At 35.0% G+C, this 25,088-nt stretch overlaps 3 protein-coding genes across 3 annotated transcripts; 2 read left to right on the top strand and 1 right to left on the bottom strand.

Moving 5' to 3' along the window:
• Positions 1-12,276: 12,276 nt before the first annotated feature.
• On the bottom strand, positions 12,277-13,126 carry LOC124926909. Its single transcript, XM_047467233.1, has 3 exons — positions 12,847-13,126; positions 12,541-12,783; positions 12,277-12,470 (listed from the first exon to the last, which is right to left on the bottom strand). Exons 1-3 carry the CDS (start codon positions 13,059-13,061, stop codon positions 12,416-12,418), a joined length of 513 nt encoding a protein of 170 aa, XP_047323189.1. The 5' UTR covers positions 13,062-13,126; the 3' UTR covers positions 12,277-12,415.
• A 9,733-nt stretch (positions 13,127-22,859) lies between these two features.
• On the top strand, positions 22,860-24,066 carry LOC124924477 (11S globulin seed storage protein Ana o 2.0101-like). Its single transcript, XM_047464510.1, has 3 exons — positions 22,860-23,169; positions 23,256-23,515; positions 23,623-24,066. Exons 1-3 carry the CDS (start codon positions 22,860-22,862, stop codon positions 24,064-24,066), a joined length of 1,014 nt encoding a protein of 337 aa, XP_047320466.1.
• LOC124924476 (11S globulin seed storage protein Ana o 2.0101-like) lies at positions 23,649-24,507 on the top strand. The gene has a single exon (XM_047464509.1). It carries the CDS (start codon positions 24,127-24,129, stop codon positions 24,505-24,507), a length of 381 nt encoding a protein of 126 aa, XP_047320465.1. The 5' UTR covers positions 23,649-24,126.
• The last annotated feature ends 581 nt before the right edge of the window (positions 24,508-25,088 follow it).

Raw genomic sequence — 25,088 nt, 5'->3', positions numbered from 1 at the left:
TACTTTTGCAAAATTTATTAGGCAAGAATCATTTCTCAAAAATGTCTAATTATTATGATCATTTTATCAAATTTCCATATATATATATATATATATATATATTTGGGAAAACGGTTAAAATCATTTCATTAAAATCCAAAAGTGGGAGGGTCAGAAATCAAAGCTAGACAAACTCTAGCTATTATTAAAGATAACAATCAAAAGTCTTTAAACAAACTGATTAGTAACATTTATACATTCTAAAAAAACAGAGATTACAAATAGAAAAGACTACGTTCAAACCTAATCATCCCAGTTTAGGATTTTCGCATGCCATCTATCTTTATTGAGAGGCGTTCTCCCCCTTTCCCTTTCCCTTCCTCTTCCTCTACCTCTACCTCTTCCTCTAACGATAAAAAGAGATTGTATTGAAGATGATGATGAATATTGTTGTTTATCATTTTGAATTCTCTCTTTGTACAAGCCCATTCTGATTTGATAGAAAAAATTGTTTCTAAGATTTTTAGGACTTTTACCTTTGTTATCTTCAACTTGAATTTCTGTATTCTTGTCTTCTTTATCTTCAACTTCAGCTTCAGACTCCACATCGGTTTTGGAATCTTCTTTATCGCCTTTAGAATTCTCTATTTTAGCTTTGAAATTCTGGGTGTTTTCATCTTAAGTTTTCTTAACAATAACTTGAGGTTCATCTTCCATTTTAGGCCCAATCCTTTGCATTACAGAAAATTTTCTTTTCCTCTTCACCTTGATTCCCTTTACTTTTTTTCTTTCGCTGATTTCCATTTTCTCAGAATCCTTCTTGTTTTCTTCTACAAATATTTGATCTTTGAGTTTACCTCCTCTGTTTCCTTCTATTTCTTTTCTATTTCTGGATTTTCTGCTCTTCTTCTTTAGCTTTATCACATTTATTGTGCAGAAAAGTGTTACAGAAAGCACACTTTTTTGGTTTCCATTCATAAGAGATCTCCATGACATTGTGCTTTCCTTTTCTATCAACAACTATCATTTTCATTGGCAGGACACTCTTAGGATGCACTTCAATGCTAATTCTAGCAAAGGACAAGTGCTCTCCTCCTTCAGTTATTGGGTCCATATATAATGGTTTCCCAATTGTACCTGCAAAATGACTAATTGCTTCAGCATTGTACATGTGGGCTGAAATGTTCCAAGGTTTGAACCAAATCTGGGTTGTTTCTTTGGGTTTTCTTTGTAGATTCATCTCTTCTAACCACTTTTTCAGCTTCATGCAATTTGATCATATGTAAGTATGCCTTTTCTCCAAAATTTCTTTCAGATTTGAGCCCTTTTTGAACTGCAGGAAATAGAGATCATATATATTTGCAGAAACTTTTTTAAGCCATTTTTCTCCCCACTATTTAATTAGAGTCTCTTTGGTAGTTGGGAATGATACTATATTTTTCCCAATAAAGTTTCCAACCACTACAGACTCCTAGTCTTCAATACATTTCTCCTCTACTTTAGAAGGCAATTTAAATAAAGAAATCTTTTTAATTTTTCAGTCAAATTAGTCATGTCGTATACAGTTTAGGGAGCAAGTATTATATATATATATACTAGGTCTCCCCAAAATTTATTAGGCACGAATTATTTCCCAAAAAAGTGTGAAAAATAAATCTTTTAGTTGTCAACACTTTCTGCAATGTGGCAATATGAATTTTATCCCATAACTAATGAAGCATATTGGAAAATTTTAGTAATCTTATTCCTAACGAAAATTTGAGAAAGTGTAAGGAAAGAGGACAAAATCAGCGTATTCGAACTGAAATGTATAATTTAAGAATGACCTTAATTTGTGGAAGATGTGGTCAAGATGGTCAAATTATTAAAATTTAGTCCCCAAATTATTAAAATTTGAACAAATAATTAATTATTTTTACATAACTGATTTCTTACCACTCAAGGTATTTTCAAAATCTTTTAAAAACTAAATGTTTCATTTTAAAAAATGTCTGACACGCAAACCAAGGTTGAAATGCATTATACCTCGAGTCATCCCGCGATATGATATTTCCCCTCCATATTTTCCATGCGCCCACCTCACCACGATGCGTGCTAAGCTATGGGACCGGGAGATACGAGACTCCGTAGAGGGTTACAAAATTGTTAAGATTTTCTCACACAAACAAAAGAGTTCTGAACTCATAACAAAAATGTAACAATCTTTCAAACATCATCAACTGGCCAATTACTTCAGAGTAGAGACTGTATGTGAAAACAGGTGTATAGGACATAACGTTGTAGGCACTTTCTTAATACGTAACCAAACACCGGACTCTTAAAATTAATCTCTAATTTTCTTTTCTTTTTAGTTTTTGAGAAGAAAACTAAAGTGGTGACTCTAAAGTCAATTAAATCGATACATCTGTGAGTGGATCGATTTAAAACTTATACGGGCAATTTCAAAAAGCCTATGTTAGAGAACTCTATTTTCGATTCCCCATCCTTTTCCACCTTTTATGGGATGTAGAGGAAGGTAAGTCAATGATTTCTTTAACATAGTTTGCCTTAACTCACACAAAAAATATAGTGCACGGGTTGAAGCTACCATAAAAATTTCTCGTCTCCTATTGTGGAGCACGTGAGGAAGGTAAGGCATGATGTCGATAATTTTTGAATTTCACAAACCGCCCTTAAAGACGAGATATTTTTTAGGGAAAATGGAAAGGAGAACGAAAACAACGCGTACAAAGAATTCACTACAAAATCTCAAAAAAATGTAACAATATTATTAATAAGAGGTCAATTGAAGAGATGGATTACAATTACTTACTAAACAAGGTTTAATAAGTCTTCTCAAAATCGATAAAAGTGAAACTGTATGATAATTTTGTATATAAATAGTACATGTTAAAAAATTATACGGGCAAGTGCTTAATTTGAAAATTTTGCTTCCGTGAGATACAAATCTTGACTGTGTTATTGATAAATATGTAGAGGTAATTGTAAGAATATAGAGAAAAAGATTGTATTGAATGATTGATAATACATAGTTATAATATATATATATATATATATATATATATATATATATATATATAAGATTTATCTTAGCACCCAAGTTAGGACAACTTGTAGATGGGATGAAACTTTTAGATGGGCTGGGCCACATAATATATATTCTAACACCCCTCCTCAAGCTCAAGGTGACATGTAAAAATTACACGACAAGAGAGACTTTGTGAAGACATCTGCAGTCTGGTGTTCGGTAGACACATACCGTACGTAATTGTATAGCACCAGCACTAACATGTTTCCGTACAAAGTGGCAATCTATCTCGATGTGTTTAGTGCGCTATGACACACATCATTCCGAGAAATGTGAGCACTCTGACTATCACAATGAAGATCGGTGGTTGGCAGTTGAGGAACGTCAAGATCTGATAGAATTCGTCAAATCCAAAGAAGAAAACTGAGAAAGGTAGAATCATTGTATTCTAGAGCATTAAAGGCACTCAATATAGGGGCAATGAGTGTATACATGATCAGCATTCGGACAACGACGACATCTAACAGACTTATCTGATCGAGGATCTTTCTGTGCATCTTCATTGTGATAGTCAGAGTGCTATTCACATTTCTCGGAATGATGTGTTTCATGAGCGCACTAAACACATCGAGATCGATTGCCACTTTGTATGGAAACGTGTTAGTGCTGGTACTATACAATTATGGTACGTGTCTACCGAACACCAGACTGCAGATGTCTTCACGAAGTCTCTCTTGTCGGGTCGTTTTTTTACATATTATTAAGAAAACTCAAGTTGATATCTACTCTACCACCTTGAGCTTGAGGAGGGGTGTTAGAATATATATTATGTGGCCTAGTCCATTTAAAGGTTTCAGCCCATGTAAAAGTTATAACTATGAAGGAGATCTCTTTCGAGGCTACTCGTCTTTCCATACTTCAATCTCTAACTACTGATTCTGTTATGGCTGTTTCATCTTCTCTACTTGTGTTTCCTCGTAAGAATGCGCAGAAAGATGCTCGATTAGATAAGTCTAATAGAAATCGTTGAATCCAAAGAAGCTCAAAAGTAGAATCATCAAGTGCACTATACTATGACTCAACACTAGAATAGGAAACAACAGTTTGTTTCTTGCTTTGCCAGGAAACAAGAGAATAGAAGAAACAATACCTAGTGAAGGAGCGTCGGTTAGTGGGATCGCCTTCCCAATCAGCATCTGAGTAACCAGTGAGTACCAATGATGAATCAGCGGAGAAGTGAAGACCATGTAAGAGAGTGCCCTTAATATAGTGGAGAATACGTAACACAACACAGTGATGAGCTGTATGAGGACTAGTCATGAATTGACTAACTATGTGAATTGCATGAGTTATGTTAGGGCGAGTAACAGTTAGATATATTAGGGAGCCCACTAACTGACGATAAATATTGGGGTCTTTAAGAGGGGTTCCATCGAGAGGAGTAAGACGACAATCTGCCTCAAGTGGAGTCGAGGCAGTTTTGCTATCAGTCAAACCAGCACGGGAGATGAGGTCAGAAGCATACTTCGCCTAAGACAAGTAAATACCATCTACTATGTCATAAATCTCAAGCCCTAGAAAATAATGCAACTTACCAAGACTCTTCATATCAAAATATTGATGAAGATATGTCTGTAAATTAGATATACTAGAAGCATAATCGTTAGTGATCACCATATCATCAACATATAATAATAGAATAATAATCCCAGATGAAGAGCGACGAATGGATAAAGAAGAGTCATAAGGAGAGGCAGTAAACCCATACTGAATAAATGTTGAGCTAAACTTGGCAAATCAAGCCCGTGGTGCTTGTTTCAGACCATAAAGAGCACGACATAGCTTACATACCTTCCCTGAAATGTATGAACCCAGCGGTGGACTCAGATAAACCTCCTCAGAAAGATCTCCATGAAGAAAAGCATTCTTTACATCCAACTGGTGAAGAGACCATCGACGAGCAGCAACAATAGCCAAAAGACAACGAACATAAGTCAAATGGGCAACGGGAGCAAAAGTCTCTTCATAGTCAATGCCATACTCCTATAAGAAACCCCTGGCCACAGGACGAGCTTTATAACGCTCAACAGATCCATCAGAATTTGTTTTGATCTTATAAATCAATTTGCAACTAATAGATTTCTTGCTAGGTGGTAGATCAACGATATCCCAAGTCTTAGTCTTTTCAAGAGCCTATAGTTCCTCTAACATAGCCTTACGCCACAATGGATCACAATTTGCCTCACGAAAGGTCTTAGGCTCATAGTTAGCTAGAATGGCAGAAAAGTAATGATAATCTTGAAGATTATGAGGAAGACAACATACCCGGGTAGAATGTCGACCAGTGACAGCAGGGACCTGAGGTATTTGATCAGGTATTTGTTCAGGAGACGCAGGTGGGTCAAGTATTTGTTCAAGAGATGCAAGTGGGTCAGCTGGGGGTGATGGGAGAGAAATGACATTGTCAATAGAATTTTGTGTGATCTCAGGACTTGTAAAAGAATGGGATGGATCTAAAAACAAAAAATGGGGAATCAGCCTGAAAAGGAGTGGCAAACTTGGAATCAAAAGAGAACATCTTATATTCCCAAAAGGTGATATGAAGAGAAACATGAATCCGATTTGACACAGGATCCCAACAACGATAGCCCTTATGCTTTACCCCATATCCCAAAAAACAACACAGACGATTCCGAGGCTCCAATTTGTTTTGTTCATGCAGGGGGAGGTGGACAAAACTAACACGACCTAATGGTCGGAGAATAGAGTAATCTGGTGGTTGACCAAAGAGTTTTTGGTAAGGAGTGACATCCTGAAGTACAGAACATGGCATTCGGTTGATTGTATAGACAGCAGTAAGTGCAACTTCCCCCCAAAATCGATCTAGACATGAAGAAGAAAGAAGCATGGAACGAATAGTATCTAGAATGTGTCTATGTTTATGTTTAGTCCTACCATTTTTTTGTAAGGTGTAAGGACATGAGTGTTGAATAACAGTACCCTGGGCAGAAAGAAAACTGAGAAAGGTAGAATCATTGTATTCTAGAGCATTATCGGTGCGAAGTGTTTTAATAGGGCATGAGAATTGTGTTTGAATCATTTTTGCAAAAATTGAATAAGTAGAGGGCAAGTTCATAATGATTTTTCAAAAAATAAATCCAAGTAAAACATGAATAATCATCAACAAATATCATAAAATATTGATAACCATGAAATTTATCAATAGGGGAGGACCCCCAAATATCTGAGTGAACTAGCGAAAAAGGTTTATCAGCAATAGAATGATTATTCAAAAAAAAGTGATGGTTTTTTGCCAAGCTTACAATGCGCACAATCAAATGACTCAAATTTAATAAGACCCAAAAAATATTTAGCAACAAGAGACCTAAGTTTATTTAATGAAGCATGTCCAAGTTTAAGATGCCACTGATAAATAGAGGAAGGAGAAACGGAAGCAGAAATTGAAGGAAAATGTTGAAGGGAATAAAGATCAAACAAGTGACCCGTCTTGCATCCCGTCCCAAGAACCCGACCTGTCTGTGAATCCTGAACATGTACACCAGAAGATATAAAAGTAACAGTAAGTCCCTGCTCAACCAACTGACCAACAAAAATAAGGTTTAATGTTAAATGGGGAATGTAGTAGATATCTTGGAGAGATGGTGAAGTGACATGACCATTATGTGTGATGTGCATAGTTGCACCATTTACTGTGTGAATGGGAGGTGAGGTGGTGAGAGGTTTTAGAGAATGCAACAGATTAATGTTAAATGTTATATGGTTACAACAAGCAGAGTCTATGAACCATGGTTAATTACCTGATGTGGTGGTTAATGAAGGATTAACAAATAAAACATGAGTGAGTAGTTTATGAATATCCATAAGAGTGGGAGTAGTGGACTGAAGCGATTGCAAATCATTTGTGGCTGCGGCTATGGAGGAGGAAAAGCCAGGTGAAGAAGATGAATGACCTAGTTTTGGGCATTTCTGAAGGACATGACCCTTTTGATGAGAATAACGACACTCAATGTTGGGGCAATGAGTGTATACATGATCAACATTCGGACAACGACGACATCTACCAGACTTATCTGATCGAGCATCTTTCTGTGCATTCTTACGAGGAAACACGGGTAGAGAAGATGAAATAACCATAACAAAATCAGTAATAGAAGATCGAAGTATGGCAAGACGAGTAGCCTCGAAAGAGATCTCCTTCATTGTTATGTCTAACAAAGGCAATGGATGACGATGGAGCAATGATCCACAAAAAGACTCGTACTCAGGGCCAAGCTTCATCAGTAGTTGAATGACCCTTATGTGTTTCTCATTAATGTTGGCCTCGTCAATGTGATCCCAGAGTGACTGGATAGTAGAGAAGAAATCGTCTATGAATTGTCCTGGTTCATGTTTCAATGCATGTAACGAACTTAACAGTTGATAGTGGTGCATTCCTCTGATGGCTTGGAATCGATCTTTTAGATAATCTTAAGCCATCTTTGTAGTATCCATTCGTTGAAGCTGGATTTGGATATTCCTAGATGACGTATTTCGAATCCAGGTAAGAATAGTATGGTTCTTACTGTCCCAGTCATCAATAGCCACATAATAATCGTTAGTTTCTTTTGTAGTGGGCGGAGTAAATGAGGATCCAACATGTTTTATTGGTATAGTGAAATCTCCAATGACATATCCCCACAACTTCTTACCAATCAAAAATCTCTTCATAGATTCGGACCACAAATCATAGTTGTCTCCTGACAACATAACAGTAATACCAGATGCCTCATATTAAGAGACATAAAGGGAAAATCCAAAGCAAGAAAAATACAAATAACCAGAAAAATATATCAATTAAAATGTTCAATAAAGAACTCAGACTGCTCAGTGAATCAGAAAGTAGTAGATAATTCAAAAACCAAATCAAATATGAAAATAAAAGAAAATTCGAAATCGAAATTTGACCGCCTTGTTGCGTCGATGATCGAAGCTAAACTGGATTGCGGCAGATAAAATCAAAATCTGACGGTAATGGCTCTGTTACCATGTAAGAATATAGAGAAAAAGATTGTATTGAATGATTGATAATACATAGTTATAATATAATATAATATATATATATATATATATATATATATATATATATATATATATATATATATATATAATTTATGTTAACGCCCTAGTTAGGGCAACTTGTAGATGGGTTTAGATGGGTTGAAACCTTTAAATGGGTGGGCCACATAATATATATTCTAATAGTAATCTTATATATAAGAAATAAATAATAGATCTATAAAGAAAGGAGAAGAAAATAAAGGAAAAACACTAACCCGTACAGTCAATGATATTAATTGAAGGAGTTTCACAACCTTACGAGAGTCTGCTCTCTTATCAGTGAACTACTTTTAAAAGTAGATATGAAACAAGTAAAAAAAATAATTAAAATATGAAATGACATCTAATTAGATGAAAGGTGCTGAAGAAGTAAAATAATAATTAAATTGACAAATTATAACAGTAGATAGTAAGACTAGTAGATAGTAAGTGATATATACAAATATCATAAGAAGAACAACCCATAGATTATTTGACTCACTTCTTTCTTTTTTATTTTTCTTATTTATTACATTATTTCATTCGTATTATTAATTATATCACTTAATTTATTAATTAAAATATTAAAATATTATATATTTTTAATTATTATTTATTATTTTATTATTATATATTAATATCTTTTAAATATTTTTATTAAAAAATCTTTACCTTTTTAAAATTATTACCAATAATTATTTTTTTTTCTCTCTTATACTTTCTTAAATAACTCAAATTCAAACAAAGCTCAGTAGACAAAAATAATATGATTTTATTTTATAAAATGTTTTTATGTTTTTTTATCGAGTTATTCACAGTTACCTAAGTGTCTTATAGTTGGTGCAGTGAACACAAACGTGTTGAGATATGGGTATATTCATTTATTTTATAATATTTACCTCATAATTTAGCAAGGAATAATCATATGGATTTATGATGGCTCTAAATGAATTTATTTTTCTTCTGTATGTAGGGAATAAATAAATCAGTTAACTTCTTCGTACATTCATATTTGCGATGATCATATGTTATGTTATGTGGTAAATACCTTCGCCAAAATTTGTCGTAATGACATGTGGTTTTGTGCTGTCTTAAACGTTCTGCAAAGTCACTGTCACTTTGCTCTCCACAATGGACGAAATTGATAGGACTTGACTCAGGATTAGTTTTATAAGGAATATGGATTTCACTTTTTTGTTTATCTATTCATCAGATCCGGCGGTCTTGGACTTACCTGCATGACCAATCTTAATATTGGACCGGGTTCTGGGCTTAGGCCATTTCCTGGTTCTAAGACATATCTACGTTTACGTACGTGGGTTAGGGGCGAGCAAACGGGTAAACCCAACCCGTATTACTCAACCTATATTCAACCCAAATTAAATTTACCCAACTCATAACTCAACCCATATTATTTACTAATATGGGTTAAGTAACCCAAATTATTATTTTTTTATTTTTTATTTAACATTTATTTGACTCATTTAACACATTTTAATCCATAACACGTTTTGACATTTTAACACGTTTTCTACATTTTACACGTTTTGGTACGTTTTTGACACGTTTAACACGTTTTTTTACGTTTTTTTTACGTTTAATACGTTTTTGACACGTTTAATATGTTTTTGACACGTTTAACACATTTTTGACACGTTTAACACGTTTTTGGCACGTTTAACACGTTTTTGGCACGTTTAACACATTTTGACATGTTTAACACGTATTTCATGTTTTTGGTATGTTTAACACGTATTTCATGTTTTTGGTATGTTTAACACGATTAACACGTTTTTCACGATGATGACATATTTAACATATTTTGACATGTTTTTCACGTTTTTAGCACGTTTAACATGTTTAACATGTTTAACATGTTTTTCACGTTTTTCACATTCTTGACATGTTTAACACGTTTTTAATATTTTAACTCATTTTCACACATTTTTCACGTTTTTCTCATTTTTGGTACGTTTAACACATTTTGACATGTTTTTAGCACGTTTAACACGTTTTGACACGTTTAACATGTTTTTCATGTTTTTCACATTCTTAACACGTTTAACACGTTTTTAACATTTGTAACACGTTTTGGCACGTTTAACACATTTAACACGTTTTCCACGTTTTTGGCATGTTTTGACACGTTTAACACTTTTTTGACATATTTAACATGTTTTTCACATTTTTAACACGTTGAATACAATTTTTACACATTTAATGTGCCAAACGTGAATAACGTGTTAAACGTGCCAAAAACGTGAAAACGTACGTTAAATGTGCCAAAATGTGAAAACGTGTTAATAATGTCAAAAACGTATTAAACGGGCCAAAAACGTGTTAAAACTTGTCAAAACGTGTTAACGTGCAAAAACCATGTTAAACATGTCAAAAATATGTTTAATGTGCAAACACATGTTAAACGTGTTAAAATGTCAAAAACGTGTTAAACGTATCAAAAACGTATTAAACGTGCAAAAAACGTGAAAATGTAAAAAACGTGTTAAATGTACCAAAACATGTTAAATGTGCTAAAAATATGTTAAATGAATCAAAAACGTGTTCAACGTGTTCAACATTTCAAAAACGTGTTAAACGTTCCAAAAATGGGAAAACGTGTTAACATCTGAAAAACGTGTCAAATATGTCAAAAATGTGTTAATAATGCAAAAAATGTGAAAAACATGTTAAACGTGTGAAAAAGTGTTAAACGTGTGAAAAACATGTTAAACATATCAAAAACGTGTTAAACGTGTTGAAATGTCAAAAATGTGAAAACTATGTTAACGTGCCAAAAACGTGAAAACCGTGTTAAACTTATCAAAAACGTGTTAACGTGTTAAATATGTCAAAAACGTGTTAAATATGCCAAAACGTGTTAAACTTGTCAAAAACATGTTAAATGTATTAAACATGTCAAAATCATGTTAAATGTGACAAAAACGTGAAAAATGTGTTGTTAGTGTGAAAACGTGTTAAACATGTCAAAAACGTGTTAAACGTGTCAAAAACGTACCAAAAACGTGAAAACGTGTCAAAAACGTGAAACGTGTCAAAAACGTGAAACGTGTTAAACAAGTGGAAAACGTGTTATAAAAGTAAAAATGTGTTATAAGTGTGAAAACGTGTTAAAAATATTAAAAACGTGTTAAACGTATGAAAAACGTGTTCGACGTAAAGTTGGAAGATGATTATTTATATTGGATTAATAATAGAGAATTAAATTAAATTTATATAATTTGGGTATTTAGATAATCCCAACCCAACTCAAATTAAATCAAACACATACTCAACCCAACCCAAACTCAACCCAACCCAAATTAACCAACCCGAATTAATATTTTAGGTTTGAGTTAGGGTTGGGTTTGGGTAAACCCAAATTATGCTCACCCCTAATGTGGGTTCAAGTCTAACCTGAATAAATTTTTTTCTTTTTTTAGTAATAAAGTGAATAAATTTTATTTTTTAATTTTTTTAAAATTTATTTATTATTTGTTTATCTAATTTTAAAAAATATATATTAACCCTCGTTTACCCATCTCATCTATAATTTATTCTTTATTTTTTCTTCAAACTTATGACAATTTTTTTTAAAGTTACCCCAACTCTATTTTCTAAATCATTCTTCAACCTACGTCCTCATACTTAGTGCGTCAAATTAAAATATAAACAGATGCCTAATATCTCTACTTCTGTAATAAACAAATGTTTCATATTTCTACTTCTGTAATAGCTTGTTTGTGTTTGGAGAAAAAGTGGAGGATAGTCACAAACAAATTAAACACACATAAAAGTTGCAAATTATCAACAAACTTGTGAAATAAAATGATAAAAAAAAATCTAGTTACTAATACAACTATCTACCTGAAAATGGAGAAGATTAAAACAAATAAATAATAAAAAAAAATTATACTAGTTAGTCCAAAATGACCTGCATCCACTTCAAAAGATTGAGCAAGACATTCACTATTACTACCAATATGAATATTAAAAAACACACATCTGAGTGACTTCAGTTACTGGAGAAACTCTATTCTCTCTCCCCACCAATCCAAAATAAGATTTGAGGATTGAAAATTGTTATACACTCATTCTGGAATAACTCCAACAATTTTCATATAAGGATTGATATTCATTTGAACATTCCTGTAATTTGTGAAAAAGGCTAAATTGAAAAATTCAACATCCTCAAACATCACCTGTAATTTGTTCTTTTTTTCTGCAGCAATAAGTTTTTGTATGAGAGAAAGATTACAAACAAACCCAGTTTATGTTCCTAAACAACATAGAATTTTGACCAACTGAGGATAATTATGATGATGATCCTGTCTTCTTCTTGAATCTGTTTTTACCATTCTTTTTCTTGCTGCAATAATAATTTCAGTACAAAAGGGTAGGTACATAGGCAAAAGAGAAGCTTTATTATACATTATTACCTTGTTGTTGAAGCAGAAGCAGATTTGCTAGTTCCTCTTGCTGATCCAGAAACAACATCATCCATGGTTTGTCCTTGTCTTTGATATCTACCTCCAGAAGATACGAATCCAGGACAAGGCCTGTATGCTTTGATAGGCCACCAACCAAAGCCTGGAACTGTCGCAATACCCCCTTGAATTCTTCCATCACCATTACATCCTTTCTCTATTTCTTCTCTCCCACACCCTTTACAACCCCCGACTCTGTAAACAACAACAAAATTTAATTCACAACTTAAAAATGGATGAGATTTAACCGGTGGGTACCTGTTGGCTGGGGGTAACAAGTCATCTTCTATGTTGATTGGTGATTCAGATTCCACTGAAAGAGTATCAGAAGAAGAAGAAGAGGAGGAGGAGGAGAGAGGAGTAAAGGACTTGATGTTTGATGATTTTGGAAGAACAATCCGTCGGAGGTGAGGAATGGAAGACGATATTTCGTGAGGAGTTGATAGTAGTGAAGGAAATAAAGATGCTGCCATTTTCCTCTTTCTCACTCTCGTGGATAAGTGGTTGTGGCTTATAAATTAAAAGATAAGAACTTTCAAAATAAAGAAACTTTGTGACTGATATTGCGTTTAAATCAGATTTAAACACAATAATGTTGTTTTTTTCTACAACAAAAACGATAAAACCACAATCTCCTTAAAGTACAACAAAAACGATTCAGATTGAATTAGATTAAACTTAGTTTATGTACAATTTTGTTGAAAACTTTTTTTATCAAAATTTTTTTATTTGGTATTGGACTACTTTTACCTGTCTTTTTTCTTACAAATATATATATATATATATATATATATTTATTTATTGAATTTATTTTGTTTTATTTTATTTTAATAATTGTTTTTTATTATTAATAAAATACAACTATTGAAATATAATCTTGTTTAAAATATAAAATATATAGAATGATTTATTTGTCACAATGTTTCGTCTCGATTTGTTAGACAAGTTTTGTTGGGAGTTGGTGCAAATATGCAAAAGTTATATGGCACAAAATTTCATTTTGAAAAGTTGACACGAGTCCAAACATCTTAAAAGCGTTATTGGACTCGTGTAAATGAGTTAGGCAATTTTTGTTGACAGCTGGTGCAAATGTGCAAAAGTCATATGGCACAAGATTTCATTTTGAGAAGTTGACACAAGTCGACATTTTGAGAGCGTTAGACTTGTGTTAACTTAGCAAGACGAAATCTTGATGTTTCAACCAAGCAACAATAATTTTGGTATTCATTTAAAGTCATTATTTACTAACAAATCTTCATTATTTTATCATTTCAGTCTTTAATTTCAATGCCAACAACGGCTACAATCATAACTCCACAACATTGGAATGAAAGTTTGAGCATGTATGTTGACACTCCTCAATTTAATGTACTTTTGTCATCTCAACTTTCTCAAGTAGGATCGACTACGTGTGTAAGTAAAAGTGAAAGGTAAGTAGTCGCTACTCACTTAAAAGCGAGAATGCCTCACTTCTAACAGTTGGACGACAGCTAGGAAAACCCGGATTCTCAGCTTATTTAATGCCTGCCTTTACTTTTAGTTTATTCATCTTTGTTTGGTTTTGTATTGACTCGATCTCCGCGATAGAAGAGCAAAGTCTAAGCCTGGAAAGTAAAGAGATCTCAGAACCCGCGGGGAATGCTCTTTTGTAATACAAATTTGGAGGATGTATGTTGCAAATATTAACATCAACAACTTCCAGAAACATGGGAAGAAATATATGAGTGGATGAAGAATAAAGCAAAAGGAAAATCCTTATATATAAGTATGCTGAAATACTACTTTGGAGCAGTAATCTACAATATCTGGAAAGAAAGAAATTTAAGAACTCACAATGGAAGAAATAAAACTGCTGAAGATATTTGAGAAGATATAACTTCAGATGGAAATGCACTCATTTAATCCTGAAAATGAATCGAAAATAATGAAGAGAATAGAAAGTTTTGCCAGATATATGATATTTCGTTTGAAAAAATCACAAATTGAATCATAGTAAAATTGCTATAAGCTCTAATTGATTATTGTTTTTGTCTGTAATTCAATTATTGTTTCATTATCAAATCTAGAAATTGTCTAGATCTGATCTTAAACTTTTGTATTTTTTTCTCTCTTTTAGAGTTTTTTTTAATGAAATGGAACTAAGTTTCCCCCCGCCCTCCCCCCCCCCCCCCCAAAAAAAAAAAGAGCTTTCCAAGAAGCCAACTGGTCTAGTAGCCGAGATAGAAACTGTCTAGACTCCTGCTGTAGAGCAGTCTGCTGCCCCTCAACCTGAAGTTGTTGCTTCGAAGGCAAGCAGTTCCCTTCTCCGACTTCTCTTCAACAACAATTTTAAGAGAAGTTCGAGTTGTACAAGGTATCGTCTTCAAAGAACCTGCTCATGTTCCCAAGCCTGTTGAAGTTGCAAGTAAGGGTAAATGACCATTGATTGATATTTCTGAATCTCTCTCAGAGGTCATGGAGGAGGTTGAGTCCACTGCCTTTGAGAGAATATAAGCCTTTGACAAATGGTACAACATAAGATTCCATTTGAAGTTCAATAAAGTAATTCAAAGTGTTAATCTGAGTAAGTAGTAGAAGGCGCTGCTCAAGCTGGAGAAATCTATCATTTTTTGGACCTGCACAGAAGCTGTTCACGAGGTTCTCAAAGAGAAAAGAGCTCGTTGATGCAGTCGCTAGAGGGAGTGCACTATTTCCAATCCTGAACGAAAGGGAAGAAAACTTCAACCCTCTTGAGAGAACGGTTGAGGTAGACAACAAAGTTAAAAGTCGTCTGCAATCAATCTTGGACTCTTATAGCTCAACAGATCTATGTTTTATTCATGGCACGGAGTCGTCCAAGACTGAAGAACTTCGTAAGGAAGCGTCCAATGCCGAGCTGAATATCTCGGATGCTGAAGAGGAGCTAACATTCGTTGAGAAATTGCAGGCTCCTCCTATTTGGTCTGTTGAGGAGATTTGTCTTCTAGATCTTCCCACTACTAAGCAGTATCAGCCTCCATTAGTTGAAGAGTAGGCGACTCTTCACACTGTTGAGCAGCAGCAGCCTCCTTTAGTTGAAAAGCAAGCGGCTCTTCACACTACTGAGCAGCAACAACTCTCGTCTACTAAGAATGAGCCTTCCACGGTTGTTGAGCAGCTATCAGCTCCTGTCTCTAAGAAAGCCTCTTCTGTTCAACCAATCTCATCAGACAAGGAGACGTCTGAAGAGAAGCGATCATTCCTCAAATCCAAACGATCTTCTCCTTCTTCATCCAAGAAATCCCTCTCTGATAAAACTCTCAGTTCTAAAGAGGTGTCGGGATTTATCAAGGATATATGCGCTGAAATTGAAGGAGTAGACAGAGAGTCTCGAGCTATGATCAATGTGCCTCCAGGCTCATCTCCCAATAAAGAACTAAAGTCGTCTTCCATTCAAGTAAGTATTCGAGCCTCCCCTATTTGCTCTGTTCCAACTGGCTCCCGCATTGTCTCTTCTGCTCCCACTTCCTCTAAGGTATCCTCTCGGGGAACCATCAATCTCTGAAACTTCAATATAGAAGCTCTTGCGCCTATGCAACAAAACATCAGTTTAATATTCAGTAAGTTGGAGAGTCTACAAGAGCGGATTGCTTTAACCTCGAAAGCAACTGCAGATGTAGCCCTGGTGCAGGGAAATGCTATCAAAAATATATCGAGGATTTCGATTGAAGTGTCAATGAACAGAAATCATCTGACCAGGATGCAATCTACTCAGATCTCGAACAACTTTGATATCCATGACGAGACAAAGTCAACATTGCAATCATTCAGTCTTCAGCTTGTCGAAATAGCAAATTCTCTCAAGACAGCTAATGCTGAGTGAATCGAAGTTGCTAGTGCAGTAGCCAAGCAAGTTGAGGATACTGGTGTTGCTGCACTATGTATTGAATCTTCTGAAGCAACTAAAGCTGCCAATGATAATGTTAAAAAGGGAGAAGGCAACAATCGAAGGGGAAGAGATAGTTGCGATCAGGGCACTCGATCTAGAAGGAAGCCAGACCAAGGAGGTCGAGAAGGTGGCCGGGGAAGAGGTCAAGGTGCAGACCATGGAGGAGGTCGAGAAGAAAAAGTCGATGGAAAAGTCTTCTCTTTGGCGAAGGCAATTAAAACGAAGACCGAAGTTTCAAGAATTAAAAGGGTGAATCTCAAACTTTGTATATTTATGTATTTCATAATTATATAAATATATTATTTACTTTTTAATTTCATGTTCTTAACTTAATTTGAACTTAGTTTTAACATTATCAAAAATGGTGAAATTGTTAGATTAAATTAAATAAAGAAAAAAAAATAATTAATTGAGAAAAAATTAATTAAAAAAATGTTTTAATTGAGTAAAATAAACTTAGGTGAATAAGTTTAAATCAATACGACATAGTTTAATGTGTTTATGAACAAAACTAAGTTGTGTAAATTGTCTATGCGCATATACAGTCTGAAGTGCGCGAGCAGATGTATCACTTAAACAGATGCTCTAGTCTGAAGAAGTGTGCAAGAAGACGTCTCACTTCAATAGACGCTCTGGTCTGAAGAAATGCGCGAGCAGACGTCGCACTTAAACAAACGCTCTAGTCTAAAGAAGTGCGCGAGAAGACGTCTCACTTCAATAGACGCTCTGTTCTAAAGAAGTGCGCGAGCAGACGTCTCACTTCAACCGACGCTCTGGTCTGAAGAAGTGCGCGAGCAGACGTCTCACTTCAACAAACGCTCTGGTCTGAAAAATTGCGCGAGCAGACGTCTCACTTCAATAGACGCTCTGGTCTGAAAAATTACGCGAGCAGACGTCTCACTTCAATAGAAACTCTAGTCCGAATAAGTGCGCGAGCAAACGTCTCACTTCAACAGATGCCCTAGTCTGAAGAGATGCGCAAGCAGTCACATTGTTTCAACAACAGTTTGAAGAAGCGCGAGCAGACGCCTTGCTTCAGCGGCCGTCTGAAGAAGCGTCCGTCTATCTGCACTGCTCATCTGCATAGCGAACAACAGTGTTCGTTATCAACAGTCTACTAAGTCAGCTTCAAACGCTTAACTGTCACGTACTCGATTATTCCACCAGCCCACATTGTACCTTCTAGTACACTACGTTCAACCGAATATTCCATAGTACAATTCGGTACGCCACAATCCAACGAATATATTCTTGCGTACAATCCCATACACCTAGCGTACATCCATCAAAAAGCTGACACGTGTCCAAGAGATGAATCGACCGTTGCTATACTTTGTTTATAAAAAGGTCATAAGAGTACAACGACGAACCTCTCCTCTCTTCTGTACTCAAATCTCTACACGGTCTACGAATTGCTAAGCTATGTGTTTACTCTCTCTCTCTAAGATATTTTGTAATTCACTAAGCTAAGTTGAGCGTTAATTTACTGTACTACATGAGTGTATCATCAGTATTTTAAATTGAATAGAGGTTGTCTATTCAATAGAGTGATAACTAATAGTTTAGAAACAGGCAACGGTTAAGTCTTTATGTTCTGACTGAATTTGTGTAGTTGCTATACGAATCAAAGTCTTATAATGAAAATTCTTCTAAAAACAGAAGAAGGCGTATGAGTTTTATCTCCGAACATTCATAAAACTCTTGTACATCTTCTGTCTTGCATCTGCTGCTTCAAATTTAGCAAGCATTTTTGCACTTGAATCCGTTCAAAAGTTTGCGACAATTTGTGAGAAATAGAAACATATTTTAATCTCTAACAAAATTAAAATCGAATTGAAATTGATAATTAACTCAACAATAATCAACACCCCTTCTATTGTTGCAGCAAAAGGTTTCCTTATAGTCTAATCCATAAGTTTGGGTGTATCTTTTGATAACAAGTCAGACTTTATATCTTTCAATTTTTCTAAGCTATCATACTTGATTTTGTATATCCATTTACAACCAACCACTTTTTTACCTTTAGGAAGAGGGACAAGTGTCCATGTATTATTATTTTCTGGAGACTTTAATTCGTTATTCATGGAAACACACCAAGTAGCGCTGGACTTGTCTTCTTGAAATGTTTTCGACTCTATTTGATCAAGAGATGTGATAAAAGCATGATATTCATTAGAGACATTTTCATAAGATAAATATTTTTGAATACGATACTTTACCGAATAAAGATGATAATCTTTAAACTATTTCGATGATTGAACAATCCTTGAGGACCTTCGAACATTGTCATCCCTTGTATAGTAGTTGTTTCTGAAATGTCTTTGGAGATAGATCCATTATTACTTTCTCCTCCTGAATGTGTACTTAGTGTCTCAATAATAGTTTATGGATTGTCACTTTGAGTTTCATAGTCATTATTTGTGACCAAATCACTGTGACTTTTTTTTGTGGGATATCACATGTTGTCCATTTTTCTACTTCTTTATCTGGAGCAGTATTTGAATCGCTATCAGAAGGAATATTTCTGCAAGAACAATTCATATCCAAGGACAATACATGATCTTTCCAACCAAACTCCTTGAGATCATCAACATTATCCTCCTTATTTTTGTAGTAAAATTCATCTTCATTAAAGATGATATTACGAGAAATATAGAATTTTTTATAAACAGGATCATAACATTTATATGCCTTTTGGGTAGTAGAATAACCAAGAAAAATAACTTTAACTGATTGAAGACTTAATTTATCAGTATGGTTTATATGCACATAACATACACAACCAAAGACGCGAAGATGATTAATGTCACTTTTCTTGTTTTTTAATTTTTTAAAGGACTCAAATTATTAAGAACACTGTTAGGAATACAATTAATGAAATGAGTAGCAGTAAGTAAAACATCAGACCAAAATCTTTTTGGAATGTTAAATTGAAATAATAAAGAGTGAATAACTTCAAGAAGATGACGATTTTTTTCTTTTTGTCGTACCATTCTGGGCCGGGGTATGGACGTAAGAGTATCCGCAGTGGCCATTGTTGGTCCTCTCCAATCCATTGAAGAAAGAAAATAAAATTCAGAGAGCCACTTGGGCTTGGAGAAAATAGAAGAAATACTCTAAGGATAATAAATGAGACATTAATGAAGAGAATCAGAGTCTCGAGAGAATAAATTGAGTCAGTCTATTTATAGACAATTAAGAATTAACTGTTAACACAAACTTTTGAGCTTCCTAAATGTTGACCTTATTTATGAACATCTTAACTTGAACTTATCTATAATACAAAAACTAATAAATATAAAGTCTTAAGTTAATTTCATATATTACATATTTTTTAACAGAAGACTTCAACAGAAGACTTCAATGATGCAGGCATGCTAGAGGAAGTGGTGATGAGTGCTTTTCGCGTGTCCAAAGCTGATGCACATAAGCTAAAGTACAACAGGCAGGAAGTGAGGATTTTCCCTCAATCTTCCACAAAGATGGAGAAGGGCTAACGTTGGTAGATTGTGTAACGATAAAGATGGTTTAAAATAAATAAATGCTAATAAAAGTGATGGAGGAGGGCTAACGTTGGTAGATTGTGTGATTGATAAAGATGGTTTAAAATAAATAAATGCTAATAAAAGTAAAGGTACGTATCTTTTAATAATAAGATAAGAAGTAGTAAATGATAGAATGTAATAAGTGAGTAGTGAGTAAGTCTTCCTGTGGAAGTAAATAAATAATAAAAGACTCTTTTGTATGATCTTTCTTTATATCTTATACTAAAATTATTTATTTATTTTATGAACATTATTTATTACAATTTTATTTTCTCATTTTTTTGTTGGAAGGATCTGAAAAGTTTAGGTATGTGTCCTCCAAAATTTAAATTGTTCTAGTAAGAAATACCATAATGGAAACAATGGATCACCTGCCTGCTACTTCTCTAGAATTCAGCTATAACTGCTTCAGAGAACATATTATAAATGCAATAAAGAATTGCCAGCAGCTTGGCAGTAACAGTAGTAACACTTAACATTTATTTGTCAAACAATTAATTTTATTGTCCTCCTGAACTCATAATAATGTGTCAAGCTAAATTTTATCATACAGGATAGAAACTCAATGAGGAAATGACAATGCTTAATTAATCGCTAATCTTCCAGTCTATGTTCAATGATGTATGTGCCGAGATTATCATGCTATGACATTACACTACTTGGTCATCCAAATTTTATCCATCTTGTCAAACTATATATTTCCAAAACCATTCCATAATGAGAGTGGTACTTCATTTCAAAGCAGACATATACACAATCAAAATTGTTTTCAGTCTAACCCACTATAAAGTAAGAGATTAGAAACATTTGATTGTCCGCATCTATGCATACTAACTAATTGCTGAAAATATAATATGCATGAACCAAGACTATTTTACTTGTACAAGGGATGCCACTTTCATATTGAGAGCAACAGGACAAAGCATCTGCACAAATTAACCAAGCAGACATGATAAGCTAAGACCAAGGTTGCCGCGTGTACTGTTTCTGCTGCTACTTGTCAGTAAAATAAAATTAAACCAGCCATGCAAACAACTGTATGCCCTCCCCTCTCTATGTTGGTTTTTCTCCATGAAATAGACAAATATATAGATGAAAATTATGCTAAACATGATCAACTTTAACACCTTATCTACACTAGCAACTGACCATATATGACCAAAGTGATTGGCTATGTCAAAATCGATAAATGGAATGATCCAGCAAGCTGAAGGACAAATATTTTAAGAAATTGGCATCTTACATGGAAAATCAAAAGAAGCAATATAGTTGGCTGAGCCCCGCATTCCTCCTCTTGATCAAATGAGCTATTGAGATACATAAATATATAGAGAGCTCATATTCACATAGAGATTGGGAAGGTAGAAGAACATACATTGTTGCCTTGCAAGTCGGTGTAGCTCATTGGGTCCATAACGACGGCAACGAAGACCTTGAACTCATGTTGGTCCACGATACAAACATCACATGCATCATTATCAAATTCAATAAAATATCCACTAGCCAATAGTTGTCCAACACTAGTAAATTATGGGCTAAATTAGGAATAAACTAAACATCCCATAAGAGTTTATTGTTACTTTGGCTAGTTTTAATAGCAATTGTACGTTTTCCTTCAATTTGCGTTGCTCCTTGATTATTTCACACCTTGACAGTCTTCTTATAATAAAACTCCTTTAATTCTTTAAAGATTTCTTTCTTCCTCGCGTGTCTATAAACCAAACATCACCTTATCAATCAACTATATCAGATTGAGCCGTAAACAACTTGTTTTCATCTTCATAGTTAGCTTGGTTATCATCATACCAACAGTCTCTCTGCTTTCAGTGCCAATACCTTTTGCATTGATAGCTGTGAATAGAATTTTGTTGCTCCTTTTCGTAATTGGAAAGTTATATATAGAAAATTTATAGCAAAGCTCAATAAGATATTTGAAAGTAATTTGAGAATTATTAATTATTGTAATGAAAATTGATACTTTATATAAATGTGAAAATAGAAACTAAAAGAGATTCATTTTTTTAACAGTTTTCAGATTAAACTAATATTCCAGCTGCTCATAAAGCCATGCTGCATGCCCACATAGGGGTTGCATGTGTCTCTAGCTGCTGCTATATTCAGATCAAGTGGAGAATAAATTAATTTGGCTGCATGCATAATGTATACTAAAGTTAGAAATTAAAAATGCAGCTTTTGAAATGGGTCAGTATATATTTTTCTGTGAATGATGACACGTACATGATCATTCTTTCTTACACAGGTTACACCATCTCTCCTTTAAGGCTTTAATATACATCAAAAACTCAGCTGGTTTGAAGAAGGAAGCAAGAATAATTAGCCTAGGAAATTATTTGTTTGCTTCGTCTATTCATTTTTTATTTATTATAAAACTTTTTTGCTTTAGAAAGTTATAAGACTTTAACATCCTCTTAAATAAGATAATTAAATAAATATACAAACCTTGAACAGGCATAGTTTATATATAGAGAGAGAGTAATAATTAATGGTGGTTTAGTGTATTGCAAATTAAACTTATTTAGACAGGGGATCCATTAACTTCTTAATTCTCTGCCTTTTGTTTCCATATTGAAAGCAACAGGAAAAACCAAAACCATGACATGAGCTTTAATTTGGCCAAGGTTGCCGCGTATTCTTCTTCAGAGATGCTGTAAAACCAACACAAGTCATGCAATGATGCAACCAGCAATATGCCCTCTGGAACGTACGTGGAGTTATCTTAGCCAACTTCTCTCCCTTATAAATTATCCCTACAATCCACATTCATTCATATCCCACTTCCTAATCAGCTATCTATAGCCATGGCTAACTCTTATGTCCTTGCAATTAGCATACTATGCTTCCTTGTCCTTACAACCGGCAGTTGTGCTTACAGGCAAAGGTCTCAACAAGCTGATCAACAACAGCAAATGCAGTGTCGCATCCAAAGCCTTAACCCTCTTGAGCCTGCCAGGCGCATCCAACACGAAGCTGGTTACACCGATGTTTGGGACCAGAACTCTGACCAGATTCAGTGTGCCGGTGTGGCCGCATCACGCCATCTTATCCAGCAAGGAGGCCTCCTCTTGCCTACTTTCAGCAATGCCCCTTTGCTAGCCTATGTTGTACAAGGCTAGTAATTATCCATCCTCTCTCTTTGTTGAATTTTATACTTAAATATTATGACTGACTTAAAAAACTGTCTGCATGGCATACAGGTAGAGGAATTGTTGGAACCATAAATCCAGGCTGCGCAGAGACGTTTCAATCGAGCGAACAAATTGAAGTTGGAGGACGATTTGGCTCTCAAAAGTTTAGGGATCAACACCAGAAGATCCACCGTTGCCGAAAAGGAGACATCGTTGCTTTCCAAGTCGGTGTAGCTCATTGGGTCCATAACGACGGTAACGAAGACCTTGAACTCATGGTAGTCCACGATACCAACAACATCGACAACCAGCTCGACCAGAACCTCAGGGTAACTGACACAAGACATATATATACTACTTTATCTGGAGTTTTACCAAACTCGTGGGGGATGAATAGATTATTATTATTATTGAGTCTTCTTGAATTGTGTCACAGAGATTCTTCCTTGCTGGTAATCCACAAGAGGCAGAAAAGCAACAGAGGGGCCAACACCAACACGAGGAAATCTTTTCAGGCAACCTTTTTCAGGGATTTGAGACCGAGGTCTTGGCGGAATCCTTCAATGTGGACATGGAGACAGCCGCGAGACTACAGGGCCAGGATGATAACAGGGGATTCATAGTTAAGGTAGGGAAGGAATTTGAAATGCAAAGACAATCAAGGTACGAGGACCCAAGAAGCAACGGATTCGAGGAAACCGCCTGCACAATGAGAATTAGAGAGAATCTCGACGATCTAGAGAGAGCAGATATTTACACTGCTCAAGGCGGACGTATTAGTACTCTCAACAGCTATAACCTTCCAATTTTGAAGCAAATTCAATTGAGCGCAGAGAGAGGAGTTCTTTACAAGGTAATCATTCAAGTAGAGAGCTGTTAACTCGAGAATTGACAACGTTTTCTAATTATTTCAATCTCTGCTTACAATGTGCAGAATGCAATGGTGGCGCCGCAATGGAGCAATAACGCCCACAACATCATCTACATATTGCGTGGAACTGGACGTATCCAAGTAGTGAGTCACTCTAACAGGGTCGTCTTCAATGGCGAGGTTCGCCAAGGACAGCTGCTAGTCGTGCCACAGAACTTCGCAGAGGTGAAGCAGGCAGGAAGCCGGGGATTGGAGTGGGTGTCATTCAAGACTAACGACAGGGCAGTGTCCAGTCCGTTGGCGGGAAGGACGTCAGTGATTCGGGCAATGCCGGAAGAAGTGGTGATGAGCGCTTTCCGGGTGTCGAGAGACGAGGCACGCAAGCTAAAATACAATAGGCAGGAAGTGAGGATCTTCCCTCAGTCAAAGAGACAATTGGAGAGGGCTTGAAGTTGTAGTAAAAATAGGAGGATGAGATGTATGTACAAGTCAGGTAGAGTTCTCTTAAGGAATAAGGAGTTTTGAAATATGAGAAAATAGGTGAATAAATAATAATAGCAGCCTGTTTTACAACTCATTTTCTTGTTTAACTTATCAACATATTAGTCATATAAAAGCTAATTATACTAAACAGCCATATATGACCAAAGTGAATGGCTATGTCAAATGGAATGATCCAGAAAGCTGAAGACCAAATATTTTAAGAAATTGGAATCTTACATGGCAAATCAATAACAGCAATATAGACTGACTGAACCCGCATTCATCCTCTTGATCAAATCTTCCGCTGCCATACAAATTGAAAGGTTGAGATACACAAATATACAGAGAGCTCATATTCACATAGAGATTGGGAAGTTAGAAGAACATACGAAAACCCAATTATCTAAACAACAGAAGAACCCCTCCCCCCACCCCACTTACACAATACATATTTCTTTTACAAAATTTATTTTTTGTCAAATTGCCGGCAAGAAACGGTTTATAACCTTTTCCAACTATTCCTAAAGTGCATTAACCTAAAAGCAGGT

This window comes from Impatiens glandulifera, chromosome 2, assembly GCF_907164915.1.
Source record: "Impatiens glandulifera chromosome 2, dImpGla2.1, whole genome shotgun sequence".
In the NCBI taxonomy this organism is placed as follows: domain Eukaryota; kingdom Viridiplantae; phylum Streptophyta; class Magnoliopsida; order Ericales; family Balsaminaceae; genus Impatiens; species Impatiens glandulifera.
Note: the sequence above shows the minus strand (reverse complement) of the source record. Positions and strands in the feature narration are given on the sequence as shown.